Genomic DNA, 16,464 nt, shown 5'->3' on the forward strand with positions numbered 1-16,464 from the left:
CATTTTTGTTGTGCTACTGTGCAAGAATACCTCTCAGATGGGGAAGCATCTCAGAACAGACCTAACATGTGGACAGTCTAGTACAAATATATACCACTGTTGTTGTTGTTGTTTAGTCGTTTAGTCGTGTTTGACTCTTCGTGACCCCATGGACCAGAGAACGCCAGGCACTCCTGTCTTCCCCTGCCTCCCGCAGTTTGGTCAAACTCATGCTGGTAGCTTCGAGAACACTGTCCAACCTTCTTGTCCTCTGTTGTCCCCTTCTCCTTGTGCCCGCCATCTTTCCCAACATCGGGGTCTTTCCCAGGGAGTCTTCTCATGAGGTGGCCAAAGTATTGGAGCCTCAGCTTCAGGATCTGTCCTTCCAGTGAGTACTCAGGGCTGATTTCCTCAAGAATGGAGAGGTTTGATCTTCTTGCAGTCCATGGGACTCTCAAGAGTCTCCTCCAACACCATAATTCAAAAGCATCAATTCTTCGGCAATCATAGATACAATAAATGTATTTATCTACAGAAACAGAAACAGAAAAGTAACGTTTTGTTTAAAATTTGAAGTCTTTGATCTAACGGAGGAGGCAAATAGAGGAAGGAAGTGCTTCTCTACTTTCACTTTTAAAGAACAAAGGACAGTGAAACGAAAGGGAAGCGTCCAACGCCATTGAGAACTTTTAAGCAGAGTTAACAGCCAGAGGATGTATCAATGAACAAACACATTTTAGACTGGCCTTATTTGTTACTTTAATTTATTTCCTTTTTTCCTTTTGAATCTTTGCCATAAAGAAGGAAAAAGTATGTAAGAGATTTCAACTAATTGGGACATTTTCACAATTTTTATAACTTTTATAACTATGTCACATCAACACGGATTTAGGACCTCTAGTGGTTGGAATGAGATGGTACAACTTGTTTTTTTCTACTTCTTCACTGATGGACATTGAAAGTCGGATATAAAATTGGACGTAAATTTGATATTAAGGATTTACAACTGTTTTGTCTTCTTCCATCTGTGGGATTGGGATTTGGTTTTTATTTTCTTATATTTTCACGCCACTTATACTTCTCCCGAATTTTCATGGTGAAAACTGGATACAAAATTGGACATAAATCTGACAATAAGGGTTCAACTACTTTGTCTTCTTCATCTACGGGATGGATTCCCCCCCCCCCCCTACTTTGATATCTACGTTCTCCGGTTTTGAAAGAAGAGGGATCTAAGTTAAATTAAGTTTAACTTTTTGGAGATTGCTTTAGGCCCCCTGTTGGATTATCGCAGAAGAATCTAAATTTGGAGGGATTTAACTGAAATAGAATCTGAGCTTAAAGACATAATTTGCAGAACAAAATAATCCAAAAGGAGGAATAGCCTGATTGGTGGCAAGAAGACGACTCTACATTGACATTTGGTCGTATATATAACTTAAGGATTGTTAATTATTTTAAAAGTTATAAATTAGAAAATTGGGTAAATTTAAAATTCAAAGATTGGATTGATAAATATTGAGGTATATAAAAGACTGTTCTATTTGACAAATATTTAATAATATTGGAGGGGTCTATGGTATTTTGAAGAGGTGTCAACTTTGCTATAGGAGACTGGTGGACATAAAAAGTTACTGTGTAAATTTTTTTGTTGGGTTAGTTAGATTAAAATGTCGAATCCACCAAAGAAAGGGATGGATGGGGGGACACCAACAGAAAGGAAAGGGTCTAAGCAAGAAGCAGATTTCAAAGCAGAGATTTTAAGAATGTTTGCAGAAATTAAACAGAGTGAAAAAAATTTGGAGTCAAAATTAGAGCAGGTTGATAACAAGTTTGGAAAAATGGATAAAAAAATTGATGAAACGGTCAATGAGTTGAAAGGGCAAATAAAAGATGTGTCTAGGAGAACGCAATCTTTAGAAGAGGGGATGAAGAAGACAAGATTGGAAATGAAAGATGTCAAACGGGAGGAGGAAAAGATTAAAGTAGAGATGATGGAATTGAGTAAAGTGCAAGAAGAGATGAAGGATGTAATAGCCATGAATGAACTGAGACAGAGGGAGGTGAATCTGAGGTTCAGAGCCGTGCCAGAGACACAAGGAGAAAATATTAAAGAGAAATTGATAGCAGAATTAGCACAATGGATGGAACTACCAGTAGAAGAAATGGCAAAAACAGTGCAAAATGCATTTAGAATGAGAGTAAAAACAGCCAAAGCAAGAAGATTTGCAGGAGATTGTTTGATTACATTTAAAGATAGAGAAATGAGAAATATGATTCTACAAAAGAAGGTGAGAAAAGAGATTGAGTATAGATGGGAGTTTCATAATCATTTCCAAAGATATACCAATCAGATTACTCAAACGAAGAGACCCATATAAACCACTGGTACAGACTCTGAGGAAAAACATTGAATTTAGATGGGAGTTCCCGGAAGGAATCTCTTTTGTGTATAGAAGTAAGAGGCACAGATTGACAAGCCCAGAGGAGACTGGGAAATTTCTGAGAAAATATAAGGAATTAAGAACAGAAAAGGATGAAACCAAAGGAGCAGACGGAGGAGCACCTGGGGGGTCAGAACCAGAAGAAGAAGAGGGAGAGAATGGAAAGAAAACAGAAGAGGAAGAAGAAGGAGAAGAAGAAGAAACAGCTAAATTATAGAAAAATTAAACAAAATTTATTTAAAATCAGGACATCATGGCGTTAAAAATTTGGAATTGGAATATTAATGGGATGGATGATAAAAAAGAGGAATAAAATTGAACAATTTCTAAAAAAGAAAAAAATAGATATCATTTGTTTACAAGATACACATGTGGCAAGAAGACACAAAAAATATTGATTAACAAAGATTAGGAAATGAATTTATATCTTCAGACAAGGAGAAAAAAAGAGGAGTGGTCATGTATATAAAAAACAAAATTGAAGCTCAACAAATCTTTAAAGATGAAGAAGGAAGGATAATAGCGGTTCGGATCAGATGGCAAGGAGAAAACTTGATTATAGTCGGGATTTATGCACCTAATGGCAATAAGACTGAGTTCTTTAAAACTTTGGAAGAAAAACTATTTGAACACATGGATCAGAAAATTATAATGGGTGATATGAATGGAGTGGTCTCACTAGACATGGACAGACTTAGAGAGGGAACAAGCAAAGAAGGGAAACTCCCCAAATCCTTTTTCTCAATGATAAAGAATTGTAACTTGATAGATATTTGGCGACTCAGACACCCGTTGGACAAACAGTTTACTTACTACTCAGAACCGAACCAGTCAATGTCAAGGATAGATCAGATTTGGATCTCGAATGAATTGACTCCAAGAACCCAACAAATAGAAATTCAACCGAAAGTGATTTCTGATCATAGTCCAATAAAATTCAAACTAAAAGGTTATGAGGAAAGAACTTTCAGATGGAAAATGAATGACTATCTCTTAGATGATCAGAAAATTACAGAAAAAGCACAAAAGAGGTTAATGGAATACTTTGTTGATAATTGCAACAAGGGTGCAAGGGTAAATGTGGTTTGGGATGCAAGCAAGGCAGTGATGAGAGGATTTTTCATCCAGCAGAATTCAATTAAGAACAAAAATAGAGAAAAAGGTAAAAAAGAAATTTTGAAGCAGATAATGGACAATGAACAAAAATTAATTAAGCAACCAAACAGCCGAAAAATAAAAGAAAATATTAAAGTTCTTCAAACTCAGTTTGCAATGATAATAAATAGAGAAGTGGAATGGAATATCAAAAAACTAAGACAGAGAAGCTTCGAATTTGCGAACAAATCAGGAAAATGGCTTGCATGGTAAATCAAAAAAAGAAAGGAGCAGAATACAATAAACAAAATTATAGTGGAAGGAGAAGAGATAGTCAATCCGAAGGAAATCAGAAAGGGATTCTTGGATTACTACAGAAGATTATATAAAAATAGAGAAAGAAACAATTTGAGGAAAATAGAGAAATTGTTGAAGGAGAAAGAGGTGCAGAAGATCCCAACAGATAAAAAAGAACAGTTGAATACCCCAATAAAAATTGAGGAGATAAAAGAAGCAATAAAAGATTTAAAGAGGGGAAATGCTCCAGGTCCAGATGGATTCACCGCAAGCTATTATAAAGAAATGAAATCTGTTTTGATGATGCCACTGAAAGAAGTAATGAATAACATTTTAAGGGAAAGAGACATTCCGGAAACATGGAAAGAAGCATATATCACATTTATTCCAAAACAGGATTCGGACTTAACTCAAGTTAAAAATTATAGGCCGATTTCACTGCTAAACACAGATTATAAAATATTCGCAGGGATCCTTGCGAAAAGAATGAAAAGCATACTATTAGAAATTATTCATAAGGATCAGGCGGGTTTCCTTCCAGGCAGGCAGATGAAAGATAATGTAAGAAATATAATCAATATTGTGGAATATCTGTCTGCCAGGAATGAGAAAGAAGCCATAATGATGTTTGTGGATGCAGAAAAGGCCTTTGACAACATAGCATGGGACTTTATGTTGAAAAATTTAGAACATATGGATGCTGGTAAAGAATTCTTTAACAGAATAAAGCCAATCTATACAGAACAAAAAGCCAAACTGATTATAAATAATGTAATTACAGAAGAAGTAAAGATATCAAAAGGAACAAGACAGGGATGTCCACTTTCACCATTATTATTTATAACGGTGCTAGAAGTCCTTTTAAATTCGATTAGACAAAATGGAAAAATAAAAGGAGTGACAATTGGTCAAAATGAATATAAAATCAAAGCGTTTGCAGATGATTTGGTAATAACGATAGAAGATCCAATAAGTACTGCAAAAGAAGTATTGGAGGCAATTGAACAGTTTGGAGGAGTGGCAGGGTTTAGACTAAACAAGAAGAAAACGAAAATGATCACGAAAAATATGGACCAAAGTGTAATAGAAATAATGCAACAGCAAACAGAGATAGAGGTGGTTAAAAAGGTGAAATATAATATTTAGGAATATGGTTAACCTCTAAAAATATAGACCTATTTAAGAATAACTATGAACCGGTGTGGAATGGAATAAGAAAGGACTTGGAGGTGTGGGGAAGAATGAAACTGTCCTTTTGGGGCAGAATATCCACAATTAAGATGAATGTGCTTCCAAGGATGTTATTCTTATTTCAGGCTATCCCCATAATTAAGGGGAACAGGATTTTCAAAGAGTGGCAAAGAGCGATTTCAAGATATATCTGGCAGGGCAAAAAGCCGAGAATTCAATTTAAGTTACTAACAGATGTGAAAGAAAGAGGAGGCTTTGCCCTGCCTGACTTGAAATTATACTATGAGGCATCATGCCTTTGCTGGTTGAAAGATTGGATAAAATTAGAAAATAAGGAACTGTTAGATCTAGAGGGGTTCGATAACAGATTTGGATGGCATGCGTACCTATGGTGTGAGAAGAAGAAAATCCATAAAGGGCTTGAGAACCACATCTTCCGAGGTCCTCTAATTGAAGTTTGGGATAGGTATAAAAGCCTATTAGAACCTAGAGTACCACACTGGTTATCTCCATTAGAAGTTATGAGTGTAAGGAAAATCAATATGAGAGGTAATTGGATCACATATGGCCAATTGATATTCAAAGAAAGAGGACAATGGAAAATGAAACCATATGAACAAGTTAAAGAACATGTATATGACTGGTTGCATTATTTTCAAATAAATGAAATGTTTAGGAAAGACATTAAAGAACGTGGTTATGCAGACAAATATTCAAAATTTCAGATAGAAATAATAAATAATGATTCTAAAATTTTATCTAAAATGTATAAGTTGTTGTTAGAATGGAACCGGAAGGATGAGGAAGTTAAATTGGTAATGATACATTGCGCCAGAGATTTTGGTTACAACATACAATTTGAAGAGTGGGAAAGATTATGGAAGGAGAATTTAAAATTTACAGCATGTATGACGTTAAAAGAAAATGTTATGAAAATGTTTTATAGATGGTACATAACACCGGTAAAATTAGCGAAAATGTATAAGACATGTAATAAGTGCTGGAAATGTAAAGATAAAGAAGGTTCTTTTTACCATATGTGGTGGGAATGTAAGAAAGTGAAAGGCTTCTGGGAAATGGTATATAATGAATTGAAGAAGATACTAAAATACACATTTATAAGAAACCAGAGGCCTTTCTGTTAGGAATTTTAGGAAATGAGATAAAGAGAAAGGACTGTAAATTTTTTCAATATGCAGTGACAGTTGCAAGAGTGTTACTGGCTCAGAAATGGAAACAACAAGAAATACCGACAATGGAAGAATGGAGAATGAAGCTGTTAGACTATGCTGAGTTGGATAAATTGACTGGGAAGATTAGATATTTAAAAGACCGAAAGTTCATCGAGGACTGGGGAAAATTTGTGGAATATCTGAAAAGTATAAGTGAGGGACAGATAACACTAGAGGGATTTAAAGAAGCACTGTGAAATTTGAGAAGTATTGTTAAAAGGGAATAGAAAAGGAAAGGTTTAAATAATGACAATACAAACTTAAGGAACGCGTAACTTAAATAATGACTATGGATGATTTACGGAAAAGCTGAAGGAAGTCCGGAAAAGAAATATTTTGTGAAAAATTGGATGTGAAATTATTGTGTGTTTTTGTTTTTGTTGTAAATTAATAAAAATTATATTGAAAAATAAATAAATAAATGTACTTATCTACAATCATAAGGGACGCGGGTGGTGCTGTGGGTAAAACCACAGTGCCTAGGACTTGCCGATCGTATGGTCGGCGGTTTGAATCCCCGCGGCGGGGTGCGCTCCCGTCTTTCAGTCCCAGCTCCTGCCCACCTAGCACTTCGAAAGCACCCTTAAAGTGCAAGTAGATAAATAGGTACCGCTTTATAGTGGGAAGGTAAACGGCGTTCTGTGTGCTGCGCTGGTGCAGGCTCGCCAGAGCAGCGATGTCACACTGGCCACGTGACCCGGAAGTGTCTGCGGACGGCGCCGGCTCCCAGCCTCTAGAGTGAGATGAGCGCACAACCCCAGAGTCTGTCAAGACTGGCCCATACGGGCAGGGGTACCTTTACCTTACCTTTACCTACAATCATAGATAAGTACATCAGGGTACTTACAAAGCATTTGGGGGGGGGTTGGGCATGGGGGGTATTCAATCACACATGATCAAATTTAGGCTGCAGCATTACATTGCAGGGGGGAAGGGTTTTTGTTGTTGCTCTTGTTTTTATTATGTATTTTGTGTTTTTATGTTGTATTTTTATGTTGTGAAACGCCTTGAGATCTATGGATGAAGGACGGTATACAAATGTAATATAAACAAACAAACAAACACATGTTTGCACCTCTTGCACGAGAAGCACACTTGCTCCAAAACTGGACTTTTGTGTGTGTGTGGGGGGGAGTAATATGAAAATGTGGTGGAAGGTGTGGAATAGCACTTGCTTCTTATTTTTATTATATTAATTGCATTTTGATCCCAATTTTATCTTCAAGGAACTCAAGGTGGCTTACATGGTTCTCCCACACCTCATTTTATCGTCACAGCAACCCTGTGAGGTAGGTTAGACTGCGGGCTCATCCACACTTATCTTTTGCCCTGCGCTTCCTAGGCACAGGTCTGCACTTTAAAGCACTGAGTCTGAGTGTTTTATCTTTTTTTGCCTGGGCACTTTCCCCACAGCAAAATACACTCTTTAATGCTGAATCAGAACAAATGGCAATCTAGGTTTTCCAATTCAGCAGTAAAGAGCAGGTTTTCACAGGGAAAGTGCCAGGACAAAAAAAATCACGTACTTGAACATGGAGCTTTAAAGCTTAGGCCTGTGCCTAGAAGCACATTACAAAAGGAAGCCTGGATGAGCCCAGAGAGGAAGTGACTGGCCGAAGGTTACCCGGTGACCTTCCTGGCGAAGTGGGGATTTGAACCATGCTCTCCCAGATCCTGGCGTTGTGGGTTAAACCACAGAGACTAGGGCTTGCCGATCAGAAGGTTGGCAGTTTGAATCCCCGCGACCGGGTGAGCTCCTATTACTCGGTCCCTGCTCCTGTCAACCTAGCAGTTCGAAAGCAAGCAGTGCAAGTAGATATATAGGTACCGCTCTGGCGGGAAGGTAAATGGCATTTCCATGCACTGCTCTGGTTCGCCAGAAGCGGCTTAGTCATGCTGGCCACATGACCTGGAAGCTGTACGCTGGCTCCCTTGGCCAATAAAGCGAGATGAGCGCCACAACCCAGAGTCGGCCATGACTGGACCTAATGGTCAGGGGTCCCTTTACCTTTACCTCCCAGATCCTAGTCCGACACTAGATCACTAGTACCCTCAATGACATGTCAAGGAATATACCTGCAGTAAAACAAAAGTTTAAACCTGGTCTGGAGGGGCCTCTGGTGTGAGGCAGCCTAACTATGAGGAGAGGAAAGGTGAGGTGGTCACCTAAGGCAATGGCCTTAGTAAGGTGTCATGAAGATCAGCATATTTGTGGGTGGGTGGGTTTAAATCTGCCTATGAGGTAGGGGAGAATATTCAAGAGGATGCTGAGTCTGCACCTTATGATCACAGACCAGCGACTTTAAAGCGGTGATGTCTTGGAGAACTGGCACAGTGTGTGTGTTTGTCGGGTGGAGGTGGTTAATGGGGTGGGAAGGTTATTGTGACCCCAGGCACTTCTTTTGGGTGCCACAGATTTTGTTTGTTATTCTTTTTTGGGGAGGGGGAGTTTTAAAAATAATAGCAATGCTGGGAGGTGTGTCATGTAGATGCACCATCGGGCTGAAATCCACACTAGCACAAATCCGAAAGCCGTTTGCACATTGCGCGTGTGGTGCTGCACGTAATCTGTACTGCAAAGAGCTTCTGACTGTATTAGCAAAGTCTGCGTTGCATCAGGAGGAGCAGTGTTGCAGCAACCTGGGTAGTTGAATGACACACTGCTCCTCTGAAACAAGGATATTATGACATGGGATGGCTCATCCTGCAACAGGACAAAATCTTATTAGGAGACCTTATAGGCACCGTGTCATCTGAGCTGAGACACTACAATGGGGAAAGGGCCTTCCCAGTGGTGGTGCCCCATTTGCAGAAGGCTTCTTCCAGGGCTGCTCACCTTGCATCTCTCCTGATTCCTCTTCAGTGCTAGATGAACACCTTTTTTTATCTTCCCAATTTTGTCTTTATTTTGTGCTGCATTTATCTGCATTTTTAAAAAAAAGTTAGTTGTTTTCCTCTGTATTTTATTGTTTTATTTTAAGCCAATATTTTTAGTGAATTCTTCAAATCAAAGCTGGGGTATCTGTGGTCCTTCAGATGCTGTTGGACTCCCAGTGGCAGTCAGCATGGCCCATGATGGCTCACCCTATCTGGCTGCTTTAGCCTGACGTGGGGCACAGATAGGTTTGCACCGTAGCAATTGAGGTGCTTCCTGTGCAAGGTATGTGGCAGATCCACACAGCTCTGCTTTCTTTGGTTTCACAAACCCCTCAGCAGTCTGCAGACTTGAACTGTTACACTTGCACCAGAGCTTGGTGGGATGGGGTTGTCCTTCCGGTCTTTGGGTACTCTGTAATGTGCTATTGATAGCTGTGCTTCTCTCATCACTCTGATGCATCTTGCCCTGCGTGGGGCACTGAGCAAAGGCTGGAGAGGAGGACTGCGGTAGAGGGGAATCATTCAGCCATGAGAGACAAGTGGCAAGGTTCAAGAGAAGGAGACTGTTGTGACAATGGCCAATGCTGAACTAAAGAATTCGTTCTGGCTTGGCGAGTAGTCAAATTTGTACCCCTTGCAAAAAAATTAAAGTAGTTCCTGATTAGGCGCTGTGTCATGGTGGACCTCCATGTGAATGTACTGAACCTGCAGCTCACAGAGTTGTGAGAAGCCTCAGATGGTTGTTGAGATAGCAAAGTAGCAGATACAGTGGTACCTTGGGTTAAGTACTTAATTCGTTCCGGAGGTCCGTTCTTCACCTGAAACTGTTCTTAACCTGAAGCACCACTTTAGCTAATGTGGCCTCCTACTGCCGCCGTGCCGCCGAAGCACGATTTCTGTTCTTATCCTGAAGCAAAGTTCTTAACCTGAAGCACTATTTCTAGGTTAGCGGAGTCTGTAACCTGAAGTGTATGTAACCTGAGGTACCACTGTACCAAGGAGCTATGAGCCCTTGTGCTGGAGAATGGAAACAGTGGAGAAAATAACTCCCTTTTCCAGGTTTCTGACAATAGCACTTATGCTTCGTTGCTGCAGAACAGTAGCAAAGATCTAGGAAGAAGCTGCTTTCCAGCTTCAGAAACAGCCTTTATATTGGATCAGATTTAAAAGCAAAACCTTGCTTGTTGTCAAGGATAAAAAGAACCCTACATTATTTTTTCATGGGGCAGGAGTGTTACTAGTTATGCTGAGGTCTCAGTGAAGTGATTTCTTTTCTAATCTAAATTTCTTCATAGCATGAGTCACTTTATTTCCTGTCCTAAGTTACTAACTAGTACTACTGGTTGACACACTCTGTGTCCCATCCTGCATTACAGCCATTTGTGAAACGATATTTGAGTTTGATCGTCACAGACTGATGTAGCTGTATGGCCTTTTTGTTCATATGGCTCCCTGCATTTGGGAAATGTAATGTGCTGAATGTATTGGGGAAGATTTACTGAGCATTTAAAAAAATGTTTTGGGGGAAATCCGAGGCAAGCCATTAAAACATGTTTTACAGCTTCAAGAACAGTTAAATCAAAGGAATCGGCTGCCAAATGAAGTTGTGTAATTGCTATCACTAGAGATTTGTCAAGGCTAAGTGTGCGCGTGCGCATGAGTGTGTGTATCTGGGAGAGTATGAAATCAGTCTTGCCGCAAAGTGAAATGAGATTAAATCATTTGCCATTGGCATATCCCTACTGAAATAATTTCCTCGGTGCTGCTCACCTTATACCAGCCTGAGCTGCTTCGGCAAAGGGGTATCCAGATAGCCAAGAGGATTATATTCCTAACCTCATCCTTCTTTTCTTTGCCTTCCTCCATCCTTTCAAGTCGGAATAAAATGAAACACATGTGAAAGGCAAGGAAAATGGAGCCCAGATTGATGTGACCTTTATTATTTTAACAGCATCTTTCAGCACAATTTACAGAGTTGCAGGGCTGCAAGGAACAGAGTTGGAGTATAAAATAACATAAATAAATAGAAGAGGAACCAAGGAGGTCAGCAAAAAACAGTTGGAATCAGGCAATGAAGGGTGCATGAAGGGTTGAGATTGGTCAATGCCTTTATGCTTCAGCCACCAAGGTTGAGAATTCTGGAGGAAAAAGAGAGAGGAAGAGGAGACAGTCAAGTTTGCACCCTATGAGAGTTGTGATGAAAAGGACCAGCCTCATTGTTCATGTCTTCTGAGATCCAGTTGTCAAATCACCAATTTCACTGGTGTCAGGAGCACAAGCAGGGAGTAAATGTTTTAAGGCAGTCTTCGCTAACCTGATCCCTCTCCGATGTTTTGGACTAAAACTTCCATGATCAGCCCCTGTCAGCATAGTTGTGGGGCCCGGGGCTGATGGGAGTTGTAGTCCAAAGCATCTGGAGGTGGTAGGTTTTATTTCTCTTTACTCCTTACTCTTTACACTTATTTCACTTCGTCGTTTCCTTACAATTCATAGAATTGTAGAGTTGGAGTGGGCCGAAAGGATCATCTAGTCCCACCCCCAGTTAAGTTGCCAGGTTGGGATGCAAGAGATTTGGCATTGTTAGGTCTGTACACAGCTCCCACCCTGCAAGCTGGGGGAGCCTCAACCTGAGGGCTGGGCTAATGTTTAATTAGGGTTCACAATTAAACATATGGTCAGGCAAGGAGCAGGGTGGGGAAGGAGGTGCAGCCTCTCCCCATCACCACCATTGTGCTGAGACTAGGTCGGTCAAATCCTGCAGAGTGGTACTTCACAAGTACCTTCTCTGCAGGGAAGCCACTTCTGAAGAAGTACCCTGTAGTCTACAGGATTGAATTTTTCGGGGGGCCTGCATCTCCACAACACGTTCCTGTGGGTTTTGTGTGTGCCTCACTTTCTCTTTGGTTTCTCAGCTGCTCTCCTTTACCTCTATGGAATCTTAGGGCAGAAGGGTTCCTGCACATACCACCCAATTCAAAGCAACCAGGAAAAGGTTAGAGACCTTAGCTCCTAACAATATTGACACCCCCATTTCCTAGTCACTATGCAAATCGAGAGGCCCATCTAGACTGACTTTTATTGGCTTGCTTAGAGATCTGTTTGGAAGGGCCATGTTAGTAGATCTCCACCTCCTTCTTGGACTCGTTTTTGCCTCTTAATGGCCATGGAAGACTGCCAGATCAGCACATGACATGTCTCTCTCTGTTCCCATGGCCAAAGACACAACTGAAGTGCCGGCTCTGGGACACATGCCAACTCCTGTTTCTAGTACACCAATATGACCTAGATTTATGAATCATGCATTTCCCCTGGCATGCTCCATGGAAAGAGATGGTGGCACAAGAATACAAACATGGTCACAGTAGAGCCAAAAGGGTGGAGGAGGGTGTCTTTTTTGCAATGTATGTGTATACCTAACACATATACCTACATGCTGTCCTGGCAGATTAATCAACAGCAGGAAGCTAAAGAAGAAGAAGAAGAGTTTGGATTTGATATCCCGCCTTTCACTCCCCTTCAGGAGTCTCAAAGCGGCTAACAATCTCCTTTTCCTTCCTCCCCCACAACAAACACTCTGTGAGGTGAGTGGGGCTGAGAGACTTCAGAGAAGTGTGACCGGCCCAAGGTCACCCAGCAGCTGCATGTGGAGGAGCGGAGACGCGAACCCGGTTCCCCAGATTACAAGACTACCGCTCTTAACCACTACACCACACTGGCTCTCAAGCCATGTCCCTTTGCCTTACTTCACATCCTTCACCCTCAGCTGTGGGTAGCAAAAGTGGCAATGATGCTAAATTGCCAACTGCATGTGAACTGGCATTAACTCTTTGCTCAGACCCTTTCGCAGCTGCTAGGACCCACTGGTGCTGACACCTGCCCTGGGCTGCCTGACTTGGTCTAGGAGCCACGTTTTTAGTTTCCTCCAATGCCCATAATGTAACAGTGCTCTGTGGGATATTTTATGCAGTCAAAACAACAATACATGTTTTGCCAGATAGGCACCTGAAAGGGCTGAGGCTCACAGAGCTTTCCTGTAAACCTGCTAGAGAGAACTGCCTGAAGTCAGCTGTGCTTTTTCCCTGAAGCCTGCCCTTTCACCCAAGTCCCATCACTTTAGACTAGCATTTCTCACCTTCTGATAACTGTGCCCCACTTATGTTCTGAATTCAAAATGGAGATACACCTCACCCTTATACCTGGGAGACTCTTTAGACAATGACAGAATGAGAGGAAGTCACTCTCTGAGGTATATCTTTGCATGACTGACTGTTCTGCCCCAAAGGATGTGTACCCAAAGCCATGACTCTTGCAGAGATGCAGTGGGCAGCCTCCTGCAAAGAGAGGTGAGTGTCCTGTTGCACCTTTGCAGTGTAAATGATTGCACTTGGGAAGACAGGCAAACTAATATCAGTGTACTGGAAGAAGCAAAGATCACTAGTGTTGAAGCAATGATTCTTCAACATCATCTCTGTTGGACTGGTCATGTTGTGCGGATGCCTGATGATCGTCTTCCAAAGCAACTACTCTATTCCGAACTTAGAAATGGAAAGCGCAATGCTGGTGGTCAACAAAATAGGTTTAAGGACTGTCTCAAGGCAAATTTAAAAAATGTAGTATAAACATTGACAACTGGGAAACACTGGCCTGTGAGCGCTTCAGTTGGAGAACAGCCTTTACCAAAGGTGCCATGTGCTTTGAAGACGCTCGAACTCAGGACGCAAGGGAGAAATGTACTAAGAGGAAGGCACGCTTGGCAAATCCACACCATGGTTAACTCCCACCCGGAAACCAATGTCCCCACTGTGGAAGGACATGTGGATCCAGAATAGGCCTCCACAGTCACTTACGGGCTCACTGTTAAGACTGTATTTATGGAAGACAATCTTACTCGGCTACAAGTGATCGCCAAAGAAGAAGAAGACCTTCCAGTGCAATGATGTGGTAGAATGACTGATTGGAAGGAGATTGCAGAGACGCAGTGGACAATCTCCTTGGAAACTAGCTGCCTTGGGGCAACAGGAGTATCAAATTACTGAATTAACATCTTTCTTGTGTCATGTTTTTTGTGTCCCAGCATACATTTTGAAAATCATTCCTTTTCAATGCATGGTTGTTCTTGGTATTATTTCTGACCTGCTGGTGTTACATTTGAACTCTCCAGGGCAAAGCACCTACCATCAACACCGATTTTGCCATCTCCATCCTTATCTCCAGCGGCCAAGAATTCCTTGGTTTCTTTATCAGTCAGGTCCCTGGCGTCAGGGGTAAAGCCCTTCAATACAAACCTATCAATGAGAAGAATGGGGGAGGGGGAGAGGAAGCTAATTCATGAGAACTCCGAGTTACCCAGTTTTTAAATTTCATGCATGTAGCACATATTTGCTATCTAAATGTACAGACAGCTTTTCCTCTGAAAGGTGCTCCAAAGTGGTTCAAAGCACAGAATAAAAACACAATCAAACATAATTTTGTTCAGTTTTTAAAACATTTCACAGTAAAAAAGTAGGGCAGCACTAAAAATGGCAGAACAGGAATTAAGCCATATGTGAGGGTCAGGTAGAGCAAATGCACATCCACTAGATACTGAAAGGCCTTGGGGTTTGTACTGCAGGTCTATTTGGTGAAGGAATACCATACTTCAGGCATAATCATAAAAATAAAACAAAATACCAATTTCTGGCCACAGGTGGCATCACTTCAGATGATGGTGGCATCTGGAGCAACATCTCAATTTATAGGGGTGTGTGTTGACAAGGTGCTTCCTAAGTTTCAAAGGGCTTTCAAGGTCAAAACTAGTGCTTGAATTTAGCCCAGAAGCAGACTAGTATAAAGGTAGCCAATGTGGTGCCTTCAGATGTCAGAGTACAACTCTCATAACCCCTGTCCATTGGCTACCCTAGGTGGAGATGATGAGTGTTGTTGTCCCACAACAACAGGCTACTCCTGGACAAGGAACTAGTGGAGCTTTCAGAGGATCAGTGTTACACCATGCCCCCCCCCCATGGATAGTACCATGTAAAGGTCACACTGCCTCCTTCTGGACCATCTGATGTTTCCAAATTGTCTTCAAGAAGAGCCTCGTAGAAGGTATGTTCCTATAGTCAAGTGGTTTACTATAACATGCATAATGATGGCTAAGTCCCTGGTCTCCAGGAAAGGGTACAACTGGCAGATCAACCACAGGTGAGGGAACACGCTCCTGGCTAGAGTTGTCACCTGAACATCTGAAGCTAAGAGCGCCCCTTAACCTGCAAACTTAAGGAGGTGTGCGACCCTTTTCACAAAGCAGCATTTCCCCCAAGAACCACCATCAACACCTCTATCTCTGCCTTTGCCTTGCCTGGATTGAGTTAATTTGCTCTCATTCTGTCCGTTACTGAGCTCAAGCACAACAGGCTAACATGGCCCTGTCCTGCCTTGTGAGGGTGACCTTCCTAATGTCGCTGAAAGAGAGGAAATTGTCACATGAGGCTGCTTCAGGTGGAAGAGAGTCTCACAAGGGAAAGCTCTATTTCAGATGCTTCAGCAGTTATTTCAAGCCACGTTACAGATTCCTTCCATCCGTTCTCTTTTGAGAATACTCCTCTTTTTAAGTGCTTACTTCATGAGCTCAGCCCCTGCAAGCAGGGCTGTAGCTGGGTGGGGGCAAGGGCTGCAAGACCCCCTCAGGGGATAATCCAGATCCCCTTCCTTGAATTTTCATCTTTCATCTAAAAAATAAAAAGGCTAAAGCCCTCTTACTTGCAAAGATATAAGGGAAAATAACATGCAGGCAATATTTGATCCAGTAAGAAGGCAAACAACTCCAACCCAATCAGCACTTGACACTGACTTTTTATTTTTTTTCTATTAACATGAAATGTTATTAAAATGTTTAAATAAATGATATACCTTTAGGCTGCAGTCCTAAACAGTAAGCCTGATTTAACTCAATGGACTTACTTCTAAATAGGCTAAATTTAGGCTGGAGAAGAAAAGACTGAGAGGGGAGACATGATGACACTCTTCCAATACCTGAAGGATTGTCCCACTATAAAGAACAAAGACTTGTTTTCCAGTACCCTGGAGGGCAGGGCATACCTAATGGGCTTCTGTGAGATGAGGGTAGATTTTGGTTGATCATTAAGAGAAACTTCTAAAAAGCAAGAACAGTCTGATGTTGAAACTAAATACTGGGGGTGGGAGTCTCCCTCCCCATAGGTCTTCATACAGAAGCTGGACATCCAACTCCTGGAGATGCTCTTGCTTTGGATTTCCAGCCTCAAGAAGGTTGGGCAAGATGGCCTACAAGATTCCTCCAAGTATATGATTCTTTGACATAGGACTTGAATGGAGAACCTTTGGCCCTC

At 41.3% G+C, this 16,464-nt stretch overlaps 1 protein-coding gene across 2 annotated transcripts in view; it reads right to left on the minus strand.

Moving 5' to 3' along the window:
- Positions 1–11,028: 11,028 nt before the first annotated feature.
- Positions 11,029–16,464, minus strand: part of PVALB (parvalbumin) — a 42,886-nt gene continuing 37,450 nt past the window's right edge. For both annotated transcript variants that reach the window (XM_083462439.1, XM_083462438.1), the window contains exons 4-5: positions 14,291–14,400; positions 11,029–11,253 (exon numbers count right to left, since the gene is read on the minus strand). In XM_083462439.1, the coding sequence (XP_083318565.1) occupies positions 11,225–11,253; positions 14,291–14,400 (139 nt within the window). In that variant the 3' untranslated portion in view covers positions 11,029–11,224. The remainder of the gene's footprint in view (positions 11,254–14,290; positions 14,401–16,464) is intronic.

This window comes from Podarcis liolepis, assembly GCF_965112155.1.
Source record: "Podarcis liolepis genome assembly, chromosome: 10".
In the NCBI taxonomy this organism is placed as follows: Eukaryota; Metazoa; Chordata; class Lepidosauria; order Squamata; family Lacertidae; genus Podarcis; species Podarcis liolepis.